Source organism: Megascapheus bottae, chromosome 15, assembly GCF_031878675.1.
Source record: "Megascapheus bottae isolate mThoBot1 chromosome 15, mThoBot2.hap1, whole genome shotgun sequence".
In the NCBI taxonomy this organism is placed as follows: Eukaryota; Metazoa; Chordata; class Mammalia; order Rodentia; family Geomyidae; genus Megascapheus; species Megascapheus bottae.
In genome coordinates this window covers 46,923,955-46,948,053 of record NC_143523.1, presented here as the reverse complement: position 1 = coordinate 46,948,053, position 24,099 = coordinate 46,923,955, and the positions used below count along the sequence as shown (strand labels likewise).

Genomic DNA, 24,099 nt, shown 5'->3' with positions numbered 1-24,099 from the left:
CAGAATAAACCTCTAAACCTGCTCCCTCCCCACCCTGCGTGGGATCTGCCAGTGACTGGGTGGGAAGGGCTAGTCCACCTTGTTTCTGATTTGAAGGAGAAAGGCACAGCTCCAGAAGTCCTGCCCCAAGTTCTTGACTCCTGTTGCACCTTTGCTTGTTCTAGGCCAGAATCGTCAAAGCTCTGTATCAATCGGAGGTGCAAGTTTTGGGGGTGTGATTCTCAGTCAAGTCACTCTGTCACTGAACACCACTGCTTCCACCAGGAATGGAGGCTGTTGGAACTCAAGGCCTCACCAGTGTAGTTAGTAAACTCACCACTCAAGGAGACCTCTATAGGGCAGCAGCCATCTGCCCTTGTGCCCTTAGGATCTTGACTCTATCAAGGTTCTTCACTTGGATTTTTTCATTGAAGCCCTGCTGCAGACATTGGGACAACTCACTGTACACAAGTGGGAATAACAAAGTTTGGGTTGCCTATCTGCTCTGCTTGTTCTGCTGCCTTGAAACCACACACAAGTACAGCATGTTTCACCTCCACCAGCACAACTCTGCAAAGGGTTCTCTCCTGATGTCATCTTTCCCAAGATGTCTTCCCTCCAACCAAGGATCATAATAGTAGCTGCCATTATTGATCACCTATTGTGTGCCAAATTGTGGAATCTGGTGCCTTTTTATGATAAGCTTGTGAACACGCTTTTATGGAAAGGAAACGGGGGCTCAGGGCGACTTGTAGGCCCAAGATCACTCAGGCATGCCTAACACCCTAAAACAGGATCCCAGCCACTAAAGATATTAAATCTGTCAGCACCCAATTATCTAGGTCTATATAAAACTCCTGAACTTTAGTTCTAGTTCTAACCAAATTCCAACCTTGGGCTTCTCCCTAAGAGGCCCTCTTGTTTCTCTGGGAACAGTATTTGTTACATGCTTTTTACCAAACTGACTAAACACACATACATACACAGCCTAGAAGCTCAGCAGAAATGGTAGCGAAAAGAACCCTGTTCGGGTGGGGCACTGGATCCGAGCCACAGATGTCTGTCTAGACAGTGGACAGCAGACAGGTCTGCTGGGCCTGCGGCCGCGCCCCGGCGAAGTTCCACGGACTGCCACCGGATGGCGCGCGGCCCTCGGGCGGAGCTTGTAGTGTGGCGATGTGGTCACCAGATGGTGTCCTAGGTTAGGACTGTGCCTGCAGAGCCAGGATAAGGTGGAGCCTAACCCGCCCCTGGGTCGGAGTCGGTCCCCGCAGCTCCGGCGGTGCTCGTGACCCGTCGCCTGTCAGCAGCACCATGATCCAGCTGGTGCCGCGACTCTCGATTCCTGCTGCGCTGGCCCTGGGCTCGGCCGCGCTGGGAGCCGCCTTCGCCGCAGGGCTCTTCCTGGGTGAGTAGAGCACGGCCCTCGGGAGCCGGAGCAAGGGTGGACAGCTGTAGCTCAGGTTAACCCCTGGTGCTGCGGAGCCCCCGGCCCTGACCCCGCCACCCCGATCTCTGCAGGGAGACGATTCCAGCGTCGCTGGCGCTTGCTGCCCCCCGAGGACCACCCTTTGTGGCAGTATCTGCTGAGCCGCTCCATGCGGGAGCACCCGGTGCTGAGGAGCCTGCGGCTGGTCAGCAGGGCCGGGAACAGGAATAGGCACCACCTCGGGCTGGGTGGGTCCCACGAGGCTGTGTGACCTTGGGCTGGGGCAATGGCCCTCTCTGGGCTTCCGGGTCTCCAGCTCCACGCGGTGGACCTTCCCCGGGGCCTTGGCCCCTACAGGCCACGCCCACGGCCTGCCTTGTGGGGGGGGGGGGCGGGGGGACTCGGAACCTCAAGGCAAGGGTGGGGGACTGGCAGGGCTGGTGTCACCCTCTCCCCATTCACAGCTGACCCTGGAGCAGCCGCAGGGGGAATCCATGATGACCTGTGAGCAGGCCCAGCTTCTGGCTAACCTGACGCGGCTCATCAAGGCCAAGAAAGTCCTGGATCTGGGTATGGGCGCGCAGTCCAGCTCGCTGGGGGCCCGGGTCACCGGGACGTCCCCCACCCTGGCTGAACCTGCCCGTGTTCCCGTCCCAGGTACCTTCACGGGCTATTCTGCCGTGGCGCTGGCCCTGGCGCTGCCCCCGGCCGGCCGCGTGGTGACCTGCGAGGTGGACGCCGGACCCCCGGAGCTGGGGCGGCCGCTGTGGAGGCAGGTGAGTGTCCCGCACTCCTGCCCACGTGGGCAGCGGGCGAGGGAGGCGTGCCGGGCCTCACCTCGCTCCTTCCGCAGGCGGAGGTGGAGCGGAAGATCGACCTTCGGCTGCAGCCCGCCCTGGAGACCCTGGGTGAGCACCGGCGCGGGAAGGGCCTGGCTCCACTTCGCAAACACGGTCACTGACGGGAGACAGGGCCAAGTCTGCCTGGGGACACTGACGGCGCCAACAGCCCGGCCTCCTGGGCTCAGCCGCGTCTGTCCCCGTCTCCCCGGATAGACGAGCTCCTGGCGGCGGGCGAGGCCGGCACCTTCGACGTGGCGGTAGTGGACGCCGACAAAGAGAACTGCGTCGCCTACTACGAGAAGTGCCTGCAGCTGCTGCGCCCCGGAGGCGTGCTCGCCGTGCTCAGAGTAAGGGCTGGGCCCAGAGAGCACCCGCTCGGGGCGGGGAAGGGGTGGCCGCTCCCTGCACCCACCTATAACCTCCCTCTCCCCCACCCCACGCGCACACACACACAAACCCGGTGCAGCTAGCACCACGCCTCCAGCACCTGCCCCGCCCCTTCCGCCTCCGGTCGAGGCCCCACCCACACCCAGGCCCCGCCCCCACAGGTCCTGTGGCGTGGTGAGGTCCTGCAGCCTCGGCGAGGGGATGTGGAGGCAGAGTGCGTGAGAAACCTAAACGAGCGCATCCGGAGGGACGCCAGGGTCTACATTAGCCTCCTGCCCCTGGACGATGGCCTCACCTTAGCCTTCAAGCTCTAGGACTGGCTGCCCCCACTGCCTGCGCATGAGAGCGAACCTGGGAACTCCCAGGGTTGTCTCTTAAGTGACAATAAAGAGTTGGGGACACGTGACACTGAGCCTCCCTACCTGGTGTTGAATGGAAATGGGCAAACAGCTCAGGCAGCTTTTCTAGTGGCCTCCGTGACATCAGGGTATAGCTAGATAGGGTACCGATTTAATGGACCTAGCCTCCAGAAACGGGCAGGAAGCCACGTTCCCCGGCCTCTCCTCATGCAGAGCTGACTAGATCCAAGATCCCTTGGGGCCAGGCAGTTCTCGGCTCGTTACAGCTGGGACTGTGCCAAGTACTGGTCAGTGGGCATCACCAGGAGGGCCTCTATCCTATACCCGAGGGCTCAAGGCCTGCTTATAGACCTGCAGTTCCCCTGAACTGAAGGAAAATGAAACAAGTCCTTCAGTATGTAGTATTAATACATTTCCTTGAGGATATAGAATGAGGCTTTCCCCACCATTTGGAAATGGACTGCAAGCCAGGTACTTTGCCATTCAAAATTCCCTAACCTCACAGATTTTTGTCTTCCTAACACAGGACAGGTTCTTTCCACTCACACTGCCTCAAGCCACAGGCAGAAGTTGCATCCCTGCTGAGGTTGGCCTAAGTGGTGGAGTGCCACCTGAGGGCATGAAAGTCAAGCAAAAGCATGAGGCCCAAAGTTCAAGCCCTGGCATTTGAAAGTGCAGGCGCATGCACACACTCCTGGAACACAAGACTTTCCCATAAGAGCTACATAAATGCACAGCAGAGATCTTCATATTCCCACAGCTACTACGACTTACATTCTTCACAATCCTCAGGGTCCATACTCTGCCCTTTCTCCCTAACTCCTAAAAGCTTACTAGAGTCCTAATGAGTGACTAGGCCCAATAGACTTCTTGAAAACACCCTTGATAAACAGATGACTCTCTGTTTTGACTTGTGCACTGGTTCACTAAGGCCAGCAGGGTGCTAGATTTCCTACATTAAGAAATCTTGTCTGTACATTTCTGGCCTACTGGGCATCACCAGTAATGGTGCATAACTTGCACTAATCCACAGGTCTATGCTGCACTGCCAGTATGAGTTGCTTTCCTATCTTGCTGGTAAGACACTTTCCTATCTCTATACCCAAGGTCCTGACTAAATTCCTGCCTGCTGCCACGGAGGCATGAATCTGGGGAGAGACATTCACCTTTGCCTTTATGTGGCCAAACCAGCCAATCCCTTTCGATCTCTATCTGGAAAGGTTTTGTTGTTTAGTAGTGGGGCTTGAACTCTGGGCCTTGGCACTGTCCCTGAGCTATTCAGTTCAAGGCTAGTGCTCTATCACTTGCACAACAAGGCCACTTTCTATCTGGAAAGGTTGTTTTGTTTTGGTCAGTAGTAGGGCTTGAACTCTGGGACTGGGCACAACTGTCCCTGAACTCCTCAGTTCAAGGCTAGTGTTCTACTACTTGTACCACAAGGCCACTTCCAGTTTCCAGTGGATAACTGGAGATGAGTCTCTTGGACTTTAGTGCCGGACTGGCTTTGAATCCCAATCCTCAGGTCTCAACCTCTTGAGTAGCTAGGATTACAGAGGTGAGCTGCCAACGCCTGGCTATCTGGAGTTTTTAACATGTATGTTTATAAGGGTTAAATCCCAAAGTACTACCACTTTCTTACCTGTTCTCACCCCCTTCAAATGGAACTTCAGATCTCATATTCCAGGTGTGCTCAAGAAAATCTCATTTCTCTAATCTTTCATTTTATCCTTCCAACTATCTCCTCCCACCAGAAAACTTGTTTTCCTACCTTTCCAACCAAAGTTACACACTTCAATCACTGAAACCCAGATGAAATCAAGGCAAAGGCCATGAGGTTGCTTTTAGTCTGACCCTAGTCCAGCTTTCAATTACTCATCTGTCTGGAAGGAAATGAGCACAGTCTTCTCAGGCCAATCTAAGCCCTTCTAGCTAATAACACAGTGGACAACTTACATCCACTTACCATTCCCCAAGCTAGCTAGGGCCTGGTGCATTTTCCTTAGCAAATGCCGACAGGGATACAATACTATAAACCTGCTTTATTTGTGGATTACAGGTTATTGACCAAACGTAGTCAAAGGATAAGGCAGTAATATGCTTAAGTGATAAAGTGAAAACATTACATTTTTTGAAAGGTGGGGGTGTTAAAGGAAAAATGAGTAAAAGCATCAACAGTATTTAATATAGAACACTAAGATCTAAGTTTTGGGTGAGTACTATTAATGGGTACAGTTATTTTGTGATAGGAATGAAGCCTACTCCATGTGGTTTAAAGTTATGGTGTTTATTAGCCCTAGTGTATGAATGATATAGGTAAATTTCTATATTTTGTAGCAATTTTAAAGCACTGAGCTTTGCCCTTAGCATTCAGGTAGTACCCCTGGAATGACATACCCACAGACACTAAGGTCTATTGCACCATCCTACATTTTCCCTTAACCACTTAGTAATTCCCATCTCTGGGGTTAATGTAACTGTACAAGCTTAGAAACTGTAAGGGTATGAACGTATATGTCTTTAAAAAAGTCAATTATTCAAAGGACACGGGAAACCTTGTGGCACATATTTAGATAAAAAGCAAAATGCTTACCAGCAAAGTAAAATATTAACTACATATACCAGGAAGATTTAACTCTAGCTGGAAAACTTTTAATTCTGCAAGTACTTGGAGCCATTAATTATATATACTTGTTTTATTCATAATTTGTAATGTTCTTGGATAGCAAAAGTAATTCTAATGATGGCTGAGTTTAACAAAAAAAATTTTACCCTCATCTTAAAACATCCACTGATCTATCTCATTCAATGGCAGTCAATGATAAAAGAACATAAAAACAAACATGCACACAATTGCACAGTTTTCATAAAGGTCTATTTCATTATTGGTGGGTAGCGCATTTAACAGTTAAATACATTTAAATAATGTATAGATGACTGCACGACTGCAGCATTGGTAACTAGATAACCAATTGAACTAGAAACCAGCTAACAAGTAACTGTCTAATATTTAAAATACAGCTCTTGTTTAGATTATCCTTTGTTTTGATCACCTTCTTGGGGAAGAAAAAAGCCTGCTGGTCACAATGGAAATATATTAAGGCCAAATCTTCTGATATTCATTTCCAGAGGTTTCTTTCAGCTGGATTAAGCCTCCAATTCCAGGGCAAGCCCAAGTTTATGGCCTCCAGCATTAATGCTCTTCCCATCTACCAGAGCAGACAGTGTGAGCTTCACACCTGTATCAAAGCAAATCACCATGATGAGCTGTTTTTGAAACACTTCACCACCAGTGTGCGTCTTCTGATAAGCCCACAGGCCTGCCAGTTAAAAATAGTAGTACTAGCCACCAGATGGTGTCCAGAAGTAGAAATAACAGGAAGAATTCAGTTGGTGAGGTACAATGTCACAAAGCATAAAACAACAATTAAGTTCGCAAAGATATGTTCAATATAATATCCAGACTAAAAGATACATTATATTGTAGATTAAGAATCATAACTAGACCCTAGAGAGGAAAATCCTAGAAAGACACAAAGGGGAAAATGTGACAATCTGATTCAGAATATCTATTAATTTTTTTGGATATAACAATATTGTAGGAAGAAACTGTAGTTCAGATGGTCTTGAGTGCTAGTCTTGAGCTAAAGAGCTCAGGCCCATTAGTTCAAGCCCCATGACCCACCAAAAAAACAAACAAACAAAAAACCAATATATTGTAGCCACAATAAAAATGTGGCTACAAAATAGTTATACTGTAATTTCTTACTTTTAGGCTATGCTTATTGCATACATATATATATATATTTTTAATGATTGTGTGAAAAAGTGAATGTAGATGAAGACTGCACATATTAACTAATCATTCTCTCAAATTTCTTTTAGGTTTAAAAATAGTCATAAGAAGAAGGTGCCTACCAAGAGGAGGAACGATCTCGCTTTCTTTTTTTTTTTTTGCCAGTCCTGGGCTTGAGCTCAGGGCCTGAGCACTGTCCTTGGACTTTCTCAAGGCTAGAGCTCTACCACTTGAGCCTCAGCACCACTTCCGGCTTTTTTCTATGTATGTGGTACCGAGGAATTGAACCCGGGTCTTCATGCATGCTAGGCAAGCACTTTAACCACTAGGCCAAACTCCCGGCCCCGATCTCGCTACTTAAGATTTCTTTTTGTGCCAGTATGGGGGCTTAAACCCAGGGCCTTATGTTCTCACTTGGCTTTTTTCAAGGCTGGTGCTCTATCATTAGAACATCACCACTTTCTACTTTTACTCATTAATAGAAGATTCTTAGTATTTTTTGGTTAGGGTTAGCTTTGAACCTTGATCCTTGGTGTCTCAGCCTTCTGACTAGATTACAGGTGTGAGCCACTGACACCATAATCACCTGACACTTGAGAACCTTGTCAACAAATGGTTTAAGCTGTGAACTGAGGAGAGTACTGAAATTACAGACCACTCTATGCCACACCGGCTGCATCAGAATCCACAGCCACACCGGCTGCATCAGAATCCACAGGCTAGATTCTGAACACGAACAGACTTCCAGGGAATTCAAGCCCATATTCAAATCTGACAAGTGCTGCTTCAGAAAACAGTACTAGACACCAATAAAGTAAATAGGACTATAGAGACAGAACAAACCAAGCACAGGGGTGAATTCTGATGAGAAAAAAAAAAAGTTACAAGACATGTGAGACACCACAGTAAGGCAATGGTCTGAATTGAGAAATGATATTAAAAAAAAAAAGTCAGTGCTAACTTTCTTAGGTGTGACATGTATTTTGATTTTGCAAAAAAACCCTATCACGAAGAAGCACTTGAGGAAAACGTCATGATAAGCTGAAACTACAACTTCTTAAAAAAAAAAAAGCAATTCTATTACATAAATGATTGCACAGTAAGTTAATACTACTTACTTATCAAGAATACTTACCAGGCCTCAGAGTCTGAGTATAGCCCACTCCAATTAAACTAGAGTTGTTAACCTTTGCCTAAAAAAAAAAAAATGTGAGGAAAAAATTCTGAATAAAGACACAAAGCTCATGCATATTTTGAAGTCAAACTTTCTGATTCATGTGATAATATAGTGTTATGTGTCTCAACCAAACAAAAATCAAGTGCCACTTAAAGACTATCCATTCTCACTGGGCTAAAATGGCAGCACTCTATGATTAAAAAAAAAAAAAAAAAAAGAAGGCTGAGCAAACTAATAAGGGGCCTTGACTTCAAGCCATAGTGCCAGTAACAAAAAAATGCCTATCTACTCTCACAAAAATCATCCTTCCAGCTGGGAGTGATGGCTCACGCCTGTAAATCCTAGCTACTCTGGAGACTGCACTACAGTCCATGAGACTCTTATCTCTAATTAACCACTAGAAAAGCTGAAAGCTCAAGGACAGCCCCAGGCCCAGAGTCCAAGCCCCACAACCTACCAAAATAAATAAATAAATAAATAAAAATCCTTCCATTTAGTCTAAACATAAAAGCAGGCAAAAATAAAACATAGAAACACATGACTTAACTGTAAAGCAAAAATCACACACACAGTACTTATAAATCAACACTATATAACAAGTCTTCATGAGCTACCAATGACCCCGTGAGTTGGCTCAAGAAAACCTTCAGCTTTGTTAAATGGCAATCCCTCTGTACCCCACTTAAAGACAGTAAGAAATCATGGAGTCAGGAATGGGAGAGTGGTCTAGTGGTAAAGTGCTTGCCTAGCATGCACGAAGACCCAAGTTAGATTCTTTGCTATGAAATACATAGAAAAAGCTGAAAGTGGTGCTGTGGCTCAAGTGGCAGAATGCTAGCCTTGAGAAAAAACCCCAAGAACAGTGCTCAGGCCCTGAGTTCAAGCCCCATGCCTGGCAAAAAAAAATTTAAAAATTAAATATATATATATAGATAGATAGATATAGATATAGATAGATAAATAATCTATTTATTTATTCACGGGGCCAAGCCAGGCACTGTGGCTCACATCTGTAATTCTAGCTACTCAAGAGGCTGAGATCGGAAGATTGGGCTTCAAAGCCAGCCCAGTTAGGTATTAAAGTCTGTGAGATTTCTTTTCTCCAATTAACCACCAGAAAACCAGATGACCCGATGTGGCTCAAGGGATAGGGAGGTAGCCTTAAGCTGAAAAGCTCAGGGAAAATGCCCAGGCCCTATTTATTTGCCCTAGGACAAATAAATAAAAAAAAAAAACAATCAATCAATCAATCACAGGACCAGGGGCCAGGAGCATGGCCTAGTGGCAGTAAAGTGCTTGCCTGGTATGCATGAAGCCCTGGGTTTGATTCTTTGGTATCACACAGAAAAAGCCGGAAGTGGTGCTGTGGCTCAAGTGGTTGAACATTAGCCTTGGGAAAGTCCAAGGACAGTGCCTAGGACCTGAGTTCAAGCCCCAGGATTGGGGAAAAAAAAAAAGATCACTACCAAAAAAACTCCCCAGGAAATTCTGGGGTTGGGAGTGTGGCCTAGTGGTAGAGCACCTGCCTCACATGCATGAAGCCCTGGGTTTGATTCCTTGGTACCACATACACAGAAAAAGCTATAAGTGGTGCTGTGGCTCAAATGGTAGAGCACTAGCTTTGAGAAAGTGTTCAAGCCCTTAGTTCAAGCCCCAGGACTATAAAAACAACAACAACAAAAAATACAAACAGGAAATTCAAATGCTTATTAATGGAGAAAAGTATTCTACAGTTAGCAATAAAAGCCCAAATTTTACAAATAGAGAGCCAGGAGCCCTAACTACTCAGGAAGCTGAGATCTGAGGATCTCAGAAGGCAGTGTAAACAGGAAATTTGTGTTCTTATCTCCAATAAACTACTTGAGCACTGTGGCTCAAGTGGTAGAGAGAGCACTTGTCTTGAGCAAAAGCAGCTAAGGGACAGTGCCAGGCCCAGAGCAAACCCCAGGAACAGCAAAAAAGAAAAGAGAGAAAGAAAGGGAAAAAGAAAGAAAGAAAAGCGGGTATGTGAATCCTGAGGTATTTATTGACATGCTGCAGGGAGAAACGTAAGAGAGAACAATAAATGAAGCAACTTTGCCAATGGGAAAGTATTCAGGGTGCTTCTTGTTCTCTGACTATATATAATGAGGGCTAAAAACTGCCTAGACTATATAACTCAGTATGCAGAGCACTGCCTCCCCAATTAAACCAAGTGAAATATAAATTTTAATGTTTGGCAAATGTAGGAAGCAATATTTAGGGATGATGGGAATTTTGTGTATTTACAATAAACTAGCCTAATATAACTCACTTTAATTTTTAAAAAAACTGAAGAAAAAAAAAAACACAACCTTCCTAAATTATCAAGGCATTGTCCTCAGGGACACTTTATGCAACAGAAATTTAACTGCTGGACCAGTAGTGTGGCCTAGCATACATGAAGAAGCCCTGGGTTGGTTTCCTTGGTACCATATACTCAGAAAAAGCTCACGTAGTAGAGCGCTAGTCTTGAGAAAGCTCAAGGACAGTTCCCAGGCCCTGGGTTCAAGCTTCAGGATTGGGGAAAAACAAAATGTTATGAATGGCTTAACTTTCTTTCATTTCCAGTATATACTGAACAGGCAGTCCCTGATCTATAAGTATCTGACACAGGAACAAGCTGCTGACCTGAAGCCAGCTGCTCTGCACCCTCACACTACACTCTCCCATTCAATACACTACCACTGATGGTACTGAACAAGGAAGAACCTTAGGATAGGACCAGAGTGGCCAACCACCTTACTTTGCCCTTTGAGAAAGTAGAGGGAGCCCTCAAGACACAGGGCTTTTAAAGGACAATAAAAGGCCAAGTAAGAGATTCTGTTCCACCCAGACAAGACATGGAGTCCACACTGGCTCTCCTTGCCAAGCTTCAGCTTTTCACCTGTAAATATGCCATTTGTACCAGTGACCTCCTAGATCAAATCTGAAGATCGCTCATAAACCAGAATAAGACAAAGTGAAAGTATTACTAATATACAGCTATTTCCAAACTCTATTGTTTCCCCCAAGGCCACAAAAACTGGCTATATCCAGCCTTGGAGCTTGTGGTTAATATCAACTTAGAGTTTCTGGCATTAAACATAGAAATCCACTCTCTAACACTGTCTCCATAACAAAACCAGCATTCCAAATTCTAACCCAATCCAATCCATCTAATAGGACAATGTGTGTGAATCACAGTTCAAATTTTCAAAGCAATTTAACATAGTCTCTCAAAACCAAAACCCCATTCTAAGCCCACAGAAATACTTACAGAAATGGAAGCAGTGGGATCCAACTGATATTTAGCTGCAATGCCAAAACGAGTGCAGTTGGTACCTGATGTCCAAGCAAGGTTTACTGAAGTATCAAGATCTTCACATACTTTTTGATAAATTGATCCTCCAAATTCTGTCCCATCGTTGCTTTAAATTATTAAATGCAAACAATGTAATCAACTCTAAGGCTTGGGTTAATATTGTAGCATTTCATTTAAATGTAAATCACTGCCAGAGCTCAGAAGTAGAAAATTCTATCTCCAGAACCAGTAGGGGGAAAAAATGCTTTACTCATGTTGCTCTCTAATGCTCACTGAAAAGTAGTCTTGGGCCAGGAGCATAGCCTAGTGGTAGATTGCTTGTCTAGCATCCATGAAACCCTAGGGTCAATTCCTCAGTACACACACACACACACACACACACAAAAAGCCAAAAATGGCGCTGTGGCTCAAGCGGCAGAACAATAGCCTTGAGCAACAAGGGCCCAAGGACAGTGCCCAGGCCCTGAGTTCAAGCCCCAGGACTGGCAAAAAAAAAAAAAAAAAAAAAAGTTTATAGTCTTTTTTTTCTTTTTTTCCCCCTGGGACTTGAACCCAGGTCCTGGGCAATGGCCCTGAGCTTTTTGATCAAAGCACTCTATCACAGCACCACTTCTGCCTTTTTCTGTATATGTGGTATGGAGGAATCAAACTCAGGGCTTCATACATGCTGGGCAAGCACTTTACCACTAAGCAAGCCACATTCCCAGTCATTCTTTCTCTAAGGATTATACTTCACTCTACTATAGAAGTCATGTTCTCAAATGCATAAACGCTATGACAAAAATTATTGAAATATTCTAAACACCATGGGTGCGCTGTTGGCTCACACCTATAATCCTTAGCTAGATCTGAGGATCACAGTTTGAAGACAACCCAGGCTTTTAGACTCCAATAAACTACCAAAAAACTGGAACATGAGCTGTGGCTCAAGTGGTAGAGTACTAGCCCTGAAGCTCATGGACAGTGTCCAGACATTTAGTTCAAGCCCCAGGACTGGCAAACATAAAAAAAAAAAAACAAACAAAAAAATACCCACCAAGAATCTTAACCCTTTGAGCATTCACACTCAGGTGAGCCAGATTATGGCTCAGTGGTAGAGTTTGTTTAACCCCTCTGGTTTAATCCCTAGTATTAAGAATATACAAACAGGCTGGGAATGTGGCTTAGTAATAGAGTGCTTTCCTAGCATGCATCAAGCCCTGGGTTCAACTCCTCAGTACCACATACACAGAAAAGGCCAGAAGTGGCACTGTGGCTCAAGTGGTAGAGCCTTACCCTTGAGCAAAAGAAGCTCTATGAGCTGGCACGGGGGCTCATGCCTATAATCCTAGTTACTCAGGAGGTTGAGCTCTGAAGATCAAGGCTCAAAGCCAGCCTGGGCACAAAAGGACCTCTAGAAAACAGAATGGAGGGCTTGGCTCAGGGGTAGGGCAGTAGCTTGAGCTGAAGAGCTCAGGGGAAGTACCCAGGCCCTGATTTCAAGCCCCATGACCTACAAAAAAAAAAAAAAAAAAAAAAAAAAAAACACCTCAGGGATAACATACAGGCCCTGAGATCAAGCCCCAGGACTGGTAAATATAAATAAGTAAAATAAAACATCAAACTATTAAAAAAGATCTTACATACTAACTAAAAGTTATAGCCATTTTTTTTTAACCAGTCCTAGACCCTGAACTCAGGGCCTGGGCACTGTCCTTGGACACTTTTTGCTCAAGGCTAGAACTCTGCCACTTGTGCCATAGCACCACTTCAAGCTTTTTTCTGTGTATGTGGTACTGAGGAATTGAACCTAGGGCTTTGTGCATGCTAGGCAAGAACTCTACCACTAGGCTATGCTCCCAGCCCTGGCCATTAATTTTTGTTTTCCTGCTATTTACCAATATATGGTTTTAATGATGAAAAATGCTAAGTGCTCTGCATATTATCTCATTTGCACTAGGTAAAAACACCATACATTTCAGGCAATCCTACCAATGAACGCAAATTTGCAGGTAATGAAGTCAAAAGAACAATGACCAGGCACTGGTGGTACAGGCCTGTAATCCTAACTATTCTGGTGGCTAAGATCTCAGGATCATGGTTTTAAAAAAAAAAAAAAAAAAAAGCCAGACTAGGCAGGACAATCCATGAGCATGATCTCCAATTAGCCATCAAAAAAAGGGGGGGGGGAAGGGGGAGTTTAGCCTAGTGGTACAGTGTTTGCCTGGCATGCACCAAGACCAGGGTTCAATTCCTCAGTACCACATACACAGAAAAGGCCAGAAATGGCTCAAGTGGTAGAACTATAGCCTTGAGAAAACCCAAGGACAGTGCTCAGGCCCTGGGCTCAAGTCCTAGGTCTGGTGGAAAAAAGAAAGAAAGAAAAGACAGAAACCATACTCTCACATTCCCCTCTCTCAGTTTATGAAAGTGTAAAAGCATACCACAACTCAAGTACAGTGAATATTTACTCTTTCTGCATCTAGAGTCAAACTAATACTTTCACTACATACTCCCGAAGAACACTCTAGAAATTGCCAAGAACATTTCCAATCAAACAAGCCAATTAATAAAGAGAAATCTTTCAGGTTGAAACTACATTAGTAAGAGATAAGCAGAGTCAAATCAAATGCCATCCCTCTAAGGGGCTATATCACAATACCCTAGGCAGAGGAAAATACTTACACATTAGTGTGTAGCTGGAAGTCCCCAGTCCTGTAGCCCACTGCAAAATTATTCCTTGTCAGCTTTGATTTGGCGCTGTCAAAGGTCATCTGGTACCCAGCAAGCCAGCCTTCATAGCCAAAGACAGCTGAACCGTGGATTGCAGGCCCAGCAAAATCAAAGTCAACATCACAACCAAGATTTATACATTCCCTCTTGTAAGAGGACTTGATTTTACCACTTTTCTTTCTGAGGGGGGGAAAAAAAACTGTCTTAAAAGTGATGTCAGTGACAAAGACTTATAATCTACAATTTCTACACAGACAACACATTTAAATAAACTACAGTATGATTGGAAAGCAAAACATTATACAACAGTTCAATGATAAAAACAAGGGCACAGGAAGTAACTAGACTGCCACTAACATAGAAACACTGCTTCTAGAACTAGAAACAAGTTAATACTACCATAAAAAGAGGCGAATATCTGAAAGCAAGTCAATGATAGCAGTTTAAAATGTCCATGCTTACCCAGTATTTGGTGAGAAGGTAGTATCAAATGTCAGTTTCAAACCTTGACAAATCTATTTTGGAAGGAAAAAAATGTTTATGTTCGGCTTTATTTCCCACATGAAACACAAAAGTAAAAATTAATACACTTTAAAATATCACCTGGTCTTCAATGGCGATTTCTGTTCCCAAAGTGTTATCAGTGTTCCATTTTTCTGTGAAAGTCAGACCATATTCACACCACTTATATTTGGTCTCCAAAGTCCCGGTAACTTTACCAGTGTCTGTATTAGATGAACCAGATGTTGAGAATTCCTAATAAGACAATAAATAATCTAATGAGCCTTCTCATAAGCTTGGAAGAATGTACTGCCTAATTTGTATATTATCTATAACTTCACTATGTAGAAGCGTGACAGACTACAATCTGATTGCCACCTTATGGACTAACCAGTCAATCAAAAATTTACCTGTAGCTAATTAACAATAATCTGTACATCTTTTATTAAAACCACTAAGGCAAAATTACCTAGGATTAAAAAAAAAAAAATCAGTCAGGTGCTGGTGGCCCAAGCCTTTAATCCTAACCAAAATCTGAAGACTGAGTTTGAAGCAAGCCCAGGCAGACAAATCCCAGACTCTTATTCCCAATTAATCAGCAAAAAAACCAACCAAACAAACAAACAAAAAAAACCCCACAAAAAAAACAGTTTAAGTGGTAGAGTGATAGTCTTGGGTAAAAAGCCAAGTAAAAAAGCACAAGACCCTGAGTTCAAACCCTAGTACCCTAATCAAAGAAAACTTCAATCAGAAACTGGTACACCTGCAGAACAAGAAAATATTAAGTCTGTGTCATTGTTCACTTAGAAAAGAGTATTTGTTAGCATCTCCTAAAAATAGATGCTTTAACAAAAAAAGTCAAGTCTAAACTTGGCATTCAATCCCACATTAAAACAGACTTAAAGGCCAGGAGTGAGCCCTAGATTCAATCCCTCAGTACCACATACACAGAAAAAGAACGGACATGGTGCTGTGGTAGAGTGCTAGCCTTAAGAAAACTCAAGGCTAGTGTTCAAACAAACAAAAAACTTGGTGTGTGTGCCCGTCCTAGGGCTTGAACTCAGGGCCTGGGCCCTGTCTCTGAACTTTTGTGCTCAGGGCTAGTGGTCTACCACTTTTGAGCCATAAGTGAGCAAAAGTCTTGTTGCCTTTCCTGCCCAGACTGGCTTCAAACCATCATCCTCAGACCTCAGCCTGCTGAGTAGATAGGATAACAGGCATGAGCCACCAGCATCCAGCAAGAAAATAACATTTGATATAAAATTACAAGTTCTGATATCCAGTTTAGATGTCATTTGTTAAATAATTAACACCGAGGAACACACAAATTTTTCCTGTCTGTGGAAGGTAGTTAAGTTGAACATTATAAAAGCTATGCTCATTTACATGCACTTTAAGTAAAAGGAAATCCCTATTAAAACAGTGAACCGGGTGTGGTGGCTCATGCCTGTAATCCTAGCTACTCAGGAGGCTGAGATCTGAGGATCACGGTTCAAAGCCAGTCCGGGCACAAAAGGACAAAAGACTCTTATCTCCAATTAACAGTTAGAAAACAGGAAGTGGGGCTTGGCTCAAGAGTAGGGAGGTAGCCTAGGAAGAGCTCAAGAACAACACCCAGGCCCAGGGGTAGGGTGGTGGCCTTTTTTTTTTCTTGTGAGGCATGAGGTGTGAATTATGGGCCTAGGCACTGTCCCTGTACTCTTCAGCTCAAGGCTACCCCCTTCCCATTTTCTAGTAATTAACTGGAGATAAAGAGTCACATTCTTTAGTGCTCAGGCAGGCTTTGAATCTCTATTGTCAGATCTCAGCCTCCTGAGTAGCTAGGATTATAGGCATGAGCCATTGTGCCTGGCTCCTCAGACACTTTTTGCTTAAGGTTAGTGCTCTACCACTTGAGCCACCTCGCCACTACCAGCTATTTTTCTGAATATGTGGTACTGAAGAATCAAACCTAGGGCTTTGTGCATGCTAGGCAAGCATTCTACCACTAGGCTACACTCCCAGTCCCAACTTTTACTCTTTTGTAAAAATTTATGGATCAAAATCTACATATAAAAATACAACTCAAATTAGCCAACTCCATAAACTCTCAAAATGCATGCATGAAGAAATGTTCACACAGTACTGCTGGAATATGGTCACTATCTAAATGGTTACTATACTCAACTTATTAGTTACTAAGTATTTTTTATGCCCAGAACTGATATACATTAAGAAAATGTGCACAAGGAACCAGGGGCTCACTCCTGTAATCATTCAGGAGGCTGAGATCTGAGGATCAAGGTTCAAAGCCAGCCCAAGAAGAAAAGTTCTATGATTCTTATCTCCAACTCAAAAACTGGAAGTGATACCTGTGGCTCCACAGACAGTGCTAAGCCTTGAGCACAAAGCTTGGGGATAGCACCCAGGCCAGAGTTCGAGCCCCAGAATTGACCCAAAACAAAACCAAAAATGAGAGATAAAGAGAAAGCGCTCTTCTAAAGAGGCTAAGAAGTGGCCTGCCTGTTATCAGAGTATGTAGAATCCCAAAGACCATTGTCTTTCCCAAGTTCTGTGTACATACACAATAATACACTTATACACTGCAACAGGGAAAAGACTTCTTTTAAGAAATAACTGTTGAGCTGGGGTGGTGGCTCATGCCTGAAATTCTAGCTACCCAGGAGGCTATCTGAGGATCAAGGTTCAAAGCCTGCCAGGGCACAAAAGGACCAGACTCTTTTTTTTTTTTTTTTTTGCAGTCCTGGGCTTGAGCACTGTCCTTGGACTTTCTCAAGGCTAGAGCTCTACCACTTGAGCCTCAGCACCACTTCCGGCTTTTTTTCTATGTATGTGGTACCGAGGAATCGAACCCGGGTCTTCATGCATGCTAGGCAAGCACTTTAACCACTAGGCCAAACTCCCGGCCCAAGGACCAGACTCTTATCTCCAACTAATCTCTAGAAAATGTGAAGTGGGGCTTGGCTCAAGGATAGGGTGGTAGCCTTGAGCTGAAGAACTCAGGGGCCGAGTTCAAGCCCCATGACCAACTGAAAAAAAAAAAAAAACAGTACCAAAATAAACTAGATTACATGCAAATCACTTCAAACAAATTAATATTTGCCTCTTTAGGTAAAATAGATAGACATCTTTCAGCTGTAACTTTTATGGTTTGAAAAACTACAATGGTTCATCAGAATTTATTTTTTCATCCTGGGATTTGAACTCAGAACCTGAGCACTGTCTTTGGGATCTCTCAAGGCTAATGCTTTGCCACTTGAGCCACAGCACTACTTCCAGTTTTTTCTGCATACTCACCACACCACTGCATGACTTTGTTTTCACATCCAGTTTCACCAATCCAAAGCCTTCAAAAAATAAATAAATAGTAAGACCACAAAATAATAAAATACCTATCTGTATAAAAGATACATATACATCTATCTACTTCCTCTCCCCTCTCCCTCTATATATTTCATTTTGTTTTGTTTTGCCAGTCATGTGGCTTAAACTCAGGCCTGGGCACTGTTCTTAGACATTTTCACTCAAGGCTAGCGCTCTGCCACTTGAGCAACAGCACCACTTCCAGGTTTTCCTGTGTATGTGGTACTGAGGAATGGAACCCAGAGCTTCATACGTCTTAGGCAAGCACTCTACCACTAGGCCATACTTCCAGTCTGTCTGTCTGTCTATCTATCAATCATCTATTTTTTTTTAATTCCACAAGGGGATGATTTAGTGGGTGAGACTGGCTGGAATACATTGTAAATAAGTGAGACAATAATAAAATACCCTTCTATACAACTCTTCAGCTACTTAAATACTTCATAGCTTGGTGGCTGGGAGTATGGTCTAGTGGTAGGATGCTTGCCTAGCATACACAAAGCCCTGGATTTGATTCCCTGGAACCACAGAAAAAAGCCAGAAATAGAGCTGTGACTCAAGTGGCAGAGTGCTAGCCTTGAGCAAAAAGTGTCTAAGGACAGTGCCCAGGCCCCAGGCTCAAACCCCAAGACTGGCAAAAAAAAAAAAAAGACTTTATATAGCTGGTAGTTCACATTTGTAATCCTAAGAAAGTCCATGAGATTCTTATTTCCAATTAACCACCAGAAAACCAAAAATGGAACTGTGGCACAAAACAGCAGAGCACTAGGCTTGAGCACAAAGGTCAGGGACAGCACTCAAAAAGAGAAGAAAAAGAAGGTTCTGGGGTCGGGAGTTTGGCCTAGTGGTAGAGTGCTTGCCTAGCATGCATGAAGACCTGGGTTCGATTCCTCAGTACCACATACGTAGAAAAAAGCTGGAAGTGGTGCTGAGGCTCAAGTGGTAGAGCTCTAACCTTGAGAAAGTCCAAGGACAGTGCTTAGGCCCTGAGCTCAAACCCAGGACTGGCAAAAAAAAAAAAAAAAAAAAAAAAAGAAGGTTCTGGGCCAGGAGTTTGGCCTAGTGGTTGAGTGCTTGCCTAGCATGAAGACCTGAGTTCAATTCCTCGGTACTACATACATAGAAAAAAGCCGGAAGTGGAGCTTAGATTCAAGTGGTAGAGCTCTAGCCTTGAGGACAGTGCTCAGGCCCTGAGCTCAAGCCCAGGACTGGCCAAAAAAAGAAAAAAAAATGTTATTTTCACAGGAAGATAAAGATGTATTGAATTCATTCTGCTTACTTAATATTCTGGGCAGTAATAGGACGTGAACTCAAGAACCTTGAAATTGCTAGACAAGCTCTTTACTACCTAAGCCATGCCCAGCCTCTTTTTGCTTAATTTTTCAGGTAGGCTTTTAAGCTTTTTGTCCTTAGGCAAGCCTGATCTTTCTTCTCTGCCTCAAGCATAACAAGAACTAGTCTCATGTATAACTAGGATTATAGGTATGCATTACAATGTCAGGTAGGATACACAAACTTGATCTAAAAGATTTAAAGTAATTCTACTTAAACAGAGTTGGCAAAGGAGAGAACACCTCCATGCTACCTTCCTTAATGTGCTAGTGGATATATGGTTCCCATCCCCCTCTCCCCAAAAAAACTTTCCAATTATTTTTAAACTTAAAACATTACCTTTTGATTTGAAAATTTAGTTAAGTGCTGGTAGCTCATGCCTATAACTACAGCTAGCTACTCATGAGGCTGATGATATCTGAAGATCACCATTCAAAGTCAGAGTGGAAGACAAATCTAAGATACTCATATCTTCAATTAGAAAACAAAAAGCCAGAACCAGAAGCCCGGCTCAAGTGCTAGATCATCAGCAAAGAACAAAAGAGTCAAATCAGAGTGAAAGGCCTTGAGTTCAAGTCTCAGTACCCTCCTCCCCCTGCACTTACAGACATGCACATGAAAAAAAAAAAAAAAAAAAAAGGAAAGAAAACTACTTGTTTGACTTAAATCTCTGAATACCTAACAGTGTGTCCTAAACTTAAGACATTTATCTAAAAGAGAACATGGGTGTAGGGAATAAATCTTCAAGAAAATTCAAAATTACTTTTAAAAATTCTTAACTTTGAACAACATTTAGAAGCAACTGCCACACACATGAAATAGTAATAGATTGTTAAGTCCAGTCAGCAAAACCTAAGCTCTAAGTAACAAATGAAGCTGGGTGCCAGTAGCTTACATATACTTAGGAATCTAACTAACATCAGGGTTCAAAGCCAGTCCCAAAAAGAAAGTACATGAGACTCTTATCTTATGTACACAAAATAACAACAAAAAAGAAAAGAAGAAGCAGAGCTGAGGCTCAAGTAGTATTAGTATAGCACTAGCCTTGAACAAAAAAAGTTCAGGGACAGTCTCCATTCCCCAAGTTCAAGCCTCAGGACCGGTGAAAACATACTCATATAAGCTCCAACGCACACACAAATACAGAAGCTACTTTTTTCTTAAAGGTTATACTAACTCTACTTTTAAGAAACTAGAGTGAACTTAATATCTACTTGATAGAATTTTTTTTCTTTCTTTTTTTTTTTTTTTTTTTGGCCAGTCCTGGGCTTGAGCTCAGGGGGCACTGTCCTTGGACGTTCTCAAGGCTAGAGCTCTACTACTGAGCTTCAGCACCACTTCCAGCTTTTTTCTATGTATGTGGTACCGAGGAATCGAACCCGGGTCTTCGTGCATGATAGGCAAGCACTCTACCACTAGGCCAAACTCCCAGCCCTACTTGATAGAATTTTAATTTAAAAATTTACCTAACAGATATAGAGATTCCTTTCTTTAATACTTGTTTAGCATGACATTTGAAATATGATGTAAAAATCTATGTTAACAAATTCTTTAATAAAAAAAATTACCTAACAGAAGAAATGGGGGAGGGAGTCATGAAATGAGGATCCAAGCACATGTTTTCACTTTAGATCTACAATATCAGAAAAAAAAAAAAACTAAGTTCTTACCAAATCCTTTGTTGAAAATATCTCTGGCAGCTTTGCCAAGGTCAGCATATGATGGAGGGATACACATTGCTGGGAAAAAGAAAGATACAAGTGTTAATGATCCTGTTCTCTCACCTTCTGTCAGAAGGAAATGAGCTATGAAACACACTAACCTTTAAAGTAGTCCAAATTTGTTGGAATTCCAGAGGTTACAATAAAACTATAATGATTCATGAAGGAGTCCTGACAATGGACTATTTCTAAAATGGGTAACCATGTTATACAAACTTGGAAAAGTCCTTTCAAATTGAAAAAAACAAAAACAAAAACTTTCTACTCCTAAATTTTACAGTATCTACACAAACTTCACTGCAAAGAACATGTTATAAATAGCTACATCTGCCAAAGCTCATCAAGAAGAGCTGATTCAACTGAGACAAAAAGCAAAACTTCAAGAGGCATTTTTCCCCCCTTTGGGACCCTCATGACACCAAAACTAGCACTCAGGGGTGAAAGGGACCTTAATGCTCTGAGAAACTAAGAATTGACACCTAGAAAAAAAACTGCAGCCGTCTATATTTCACTCTAGTGCCTACATCAACTGAATATCAAATGACACTTTAAATGTATAAATACGACTCCCAAGTCTTGGGTCAGAGCAGTAAGGCTTAAGGGCAAGCCATCTGAGCTCTCCACTAGCTCATTCATTCTACAAAGGCACGTCCACGCCCTTAGGAGCACATGTAATGACCTTGCGCTCTCTCGAAGCAGACGACGACTTCCTCTCGAAAAGTAACCGCTCTACTTCCCCTATGGCAGAACCTTTCAGCCGCTCAAACTTTTGCCTTCCGAATTTACCACAGCCCCGTCCAGAAGCTGAAGGTGAATACGGCCCCAGACCAACGCCCCCCCAGCCCTCTATCGGCCCCCCAGTGCCGCAGCCCCGCTCCTCCTCTGCAGAGGCGATGGTCGGACGAAGGACCAAAGTGGCCACCGACGGGGACTAAATGTCCAAGTCCCCCCAAGGGGCGAGGCAAGTCGCGGTCGTCTGGCCGACGGGTTTTGACTCCCGAACCCCGACGCCCCATCCCGCAGAGCTGCCCGCTCCACTTACGCCGCGCGCAGGGCGGTACGCAGGTCGCCATGGCGAAGCCGCGGGAAGAGGTGATCTGCGGGGGAAGGGGACAAGAAGCGAGGTTAGCAAGGGGGAGAGGGAAGTCAAAGGCGGGTCAAAGGATCCAAAGAGGGTCTCGGACAGAGAGGGGCAGGGGGCTGTGGGGCCGCGCGGCCATCTTAGGGAGCCAAGTCCAACCCCGAGTTCGGCTCGAGCCTCCCACTCGGCCATCGCGGCCTAGGCCCCCGGGGGTCGGCGTGAGGCGACCAGGGCGGTACCTGGTGGTCTCCTGAGGGCGCCGCCGCCGCCGCTCGGCTCGCAGCTCAGGCCGCTCGGCTCGCTCAAGGTCCGGCTGCAGCTGCCGCGGCTGGAGGGCGAAGTGAAGGAGACACCGTTCCGCCCGCCGCAACCCTGTCCTCCCCCAGCCAGGACCCCGTCGCTGTCCCTGGGGCTGCCCGCCGCGCCTGTCCCCACAGAGCCACCCGCCGTCCCCTTCAGCCTACACCTGAGCAGCTCCGTGGAGCGAGGGTACCCCGGCCCCCGGGCGAGCTGCCTCCGTCCGTCGGCGGGGGATGGGGGAACCGAAGCCGTCGGGCCTCGGGTCAGGCAGCGAGCCGGGCAGCCCCCAGAGGCAAGGGGGAGGGGAACGGCGGAAGCAGCGCGACGACGTGCGCGCGGGCGGGGGGTGGGGCGGAGGCCCGGCCCGCGTCACCGAAGGGGCGGGCTCCGGGCGCGCCCCGCGGGTCACGTACGGCTCTCCAACGCCCTCGGCTCCGGGGCGCGGGTTCGCAGGCTGGGCGGGCTTACTTCGGGACGCCTCCGGCGAGAAGCCTAGCGGATTCCTCTCCCGGTCTGCCCGGACCTCGTGAAACACCCTCAGTGTCAGTACGGGAGATGTCTGCAGCCCCGGCCGGGCCTTCCTCGGCCCATCGCGGAGTCTTTGTGCCCCGGGACCGGGCTTTGCGCCCTGAGCGGTTTCTAGAGCCTCCCCTCCGAGCGCCTCAGTCGGCACGCGCCCCTCGGCTCTAGTCTCGGGGACACTCTGTGGCCTCCCCACCCAGACGCGGGCTGCTTCACCAGCACGCAGCGCCCTGGCTGTGGTAGGGAGACAAGCTTACTCAGGGCCCCGGGTAGGACTGCCGCACCCACCTAAGTGACCCGGGGGTGCTAGAATAGTGAGGACGCCAAAGGAAGACAGGGTGGGGAGCGGGGGGGGGGGGGGGGGGAATGGCAGTCCTAATGGGAAGGGAAGGGTGGGGTTGGGATAGATAGGAGGGGGGAGTGTGAGGAATGAGTTAACACTGATCAATGCAGTGTACCCATTGGCAGGTTGAACGGAAACCCTTTTGTATAATAAAGATATTTTTTTTAATGAGCAACCTAATGAAATAGAAATTGCTGCATTTTGGGCTTTAAATCAGTCTCCTCCCTCAGTAATTTTAGCCCATGTGCCTGCTTGTTTATAAAATGACAAAGGTTCGAGACCAGGAGTTGGTAGAGCGCCTGCCTAGCATGCATGAAGATCCGGGTTCGATTCCTTGGTACCACATACATAGAAAAGCCGGAAGTGCTGCTGTGGCTCAAGTGGTAGAGCTGTAACCTTGAGAAAGCCCAAGGACAGGCAAAAAAAAAAATGACAAGGTTAAATGAAAATATCTTTAATAGTCATTCAGCCATATAGCATACAGACTGTATGCCAAGTCCCTCAAACCCCACCAAAACCAATTTATTTCTGAAAGCCTCAAATGCCTTCCTAGTTCAACTCTTCTGACTAGTTTGACTAGATAATTTCCATAATTCAAAACTCAAAGCTTTAGCCTACTAAATAATCCCCATAGCCATAGCTAAACTTACTAACAATCTAAAAAGTTACAAGGTAACTACTTACACGAGATCAGGTTCCAGAAGACCTGATTTCCCCCCTCATTCAAATAATCATCCTGGTTCCAGTAGAAGCTAATCTTCTCTATGTTTGATATTATTTCCAAAAAAAAATTCTGCCATTGCTAAAGCACTCACCTCCACGTAAATTGTGTATTATATGTGGCACTTCTTTTTTTTTTTTTTTTTTGGCCAGTCCTGAACTTTGAACTCTGGGTCTAGACACTGCCCCTAAGCTCCTTTTGCTCAAGACTGACAC

General features: G+C 45.1%; 2 protein-coding genes across 2 annotated transcripts; one reads left to right on the top strand and one right to left on the bottom strand.

Annotated features, from left to right (window-relative positions):
- The first annotated feature begins 1,248 nt into the window (after window positions 1-1,248).
- Window positions 1,249-3,158, top strand: Comtd1 (catechol-O-methyltransferase domain containing 1). The gene is made up of 7 exons (XM_090346980.1): window positions 1,249-1,387; window positions 1,501-1,613; window positions 1,873-1,978; window positions 2,066-2,184; window positions 2,262-2,316; window positions 2,464-2,597; window positions 2,799-3,158. The coding sequence occupies exons 1-7, from the start codon at window positions 1,294-1,296 to the stop codon at window positions 2,949-2,951; spliced, it is 774 nt and encodes a 257-aa protein (XP_090203106.1). The 5' UTR covers window positions 1,249-1,293; the 3' UTR covers window positions 2,952-3,158.
- A 2,516-nt stretch (window positions 3,159-5,674) lies between these two features.
- Window positions 5,675-22,391, bottom strand: Vdac2 (voltage dependent anion channel 2). The gene is made up of 10 exons (XM_090346622.1): window positions 22,238-22,391; window positions 21,960-22,014; window positions 20,867-20,935; window positions 17,799-17,848; window positions 14,604-14,756; window positions 14,463-14,515; window positions 13,953-14,180; window positions 11,244-11,394; window positions 7,925-7,982; window positions 5,675-6,232 (listed from the first exon to the last, which is right to left on the bottom strand). The coding sequence occupies exons 2-10, from the start codon at window positions 21,988-21,990 to the stop codon at window positions 6,141-6,143; spliced, it is 885 nt and encodes a 294-aa protein (XP_090202748.1). The 5' UTR covers window positions 21,991-22,014; window positions 22,238-22,391; the 3' UTR covers window positions 5,675-6,140.
- Window positions 22,392-24,099: the final 1,708 nt, after the last annotated feature.

Bases quoted from the DNA above. Each gene is read 5' to 3' on its own strand.
- Comtd1 (XM_090346980.1), top strand. From the start codon at position 1,294: ATGATCCAGCTGGTGCCGCGACTCTCGATTCCTGCTGCGCTGGCCCTG. The intron at 1,614-1,872 runs GTCAGCAGGGCC...CCCCATTCACAG, and splicing joins TGCTGAGGAGCCTGCGGCTG to CTGACCCTGGAGCAGCCGCA. The intron at 2,317-2,463 runs GTGAGCACCGGC...CTCCCCGGATAG, and splicing joins GCCCGCCCTGGAGACCCTGG to ACGAGCTCCTGGCGGCGGGC.
- Vdac2 (XM_090346622.1), bottom strand. From the start codon at position 21,990: ATGGCGACCTGCGTACCGCCCTGCGCGCGGC. The intron at 7,983-11,243 runs GTAAGTATTTCT...TTTTTTTTTTAG, and splicing joins ATCCCACTGCTTCCATTTCT to GCAAAGGTTAACAACTCTAG. The intron at 6,233-7,924 runs GTAAGTATTCTT...GCTTTGATACAG, and splicing joins TACTCAGACTCTGAGGCCTG to GTGTGAAGCTCACACTGTCT.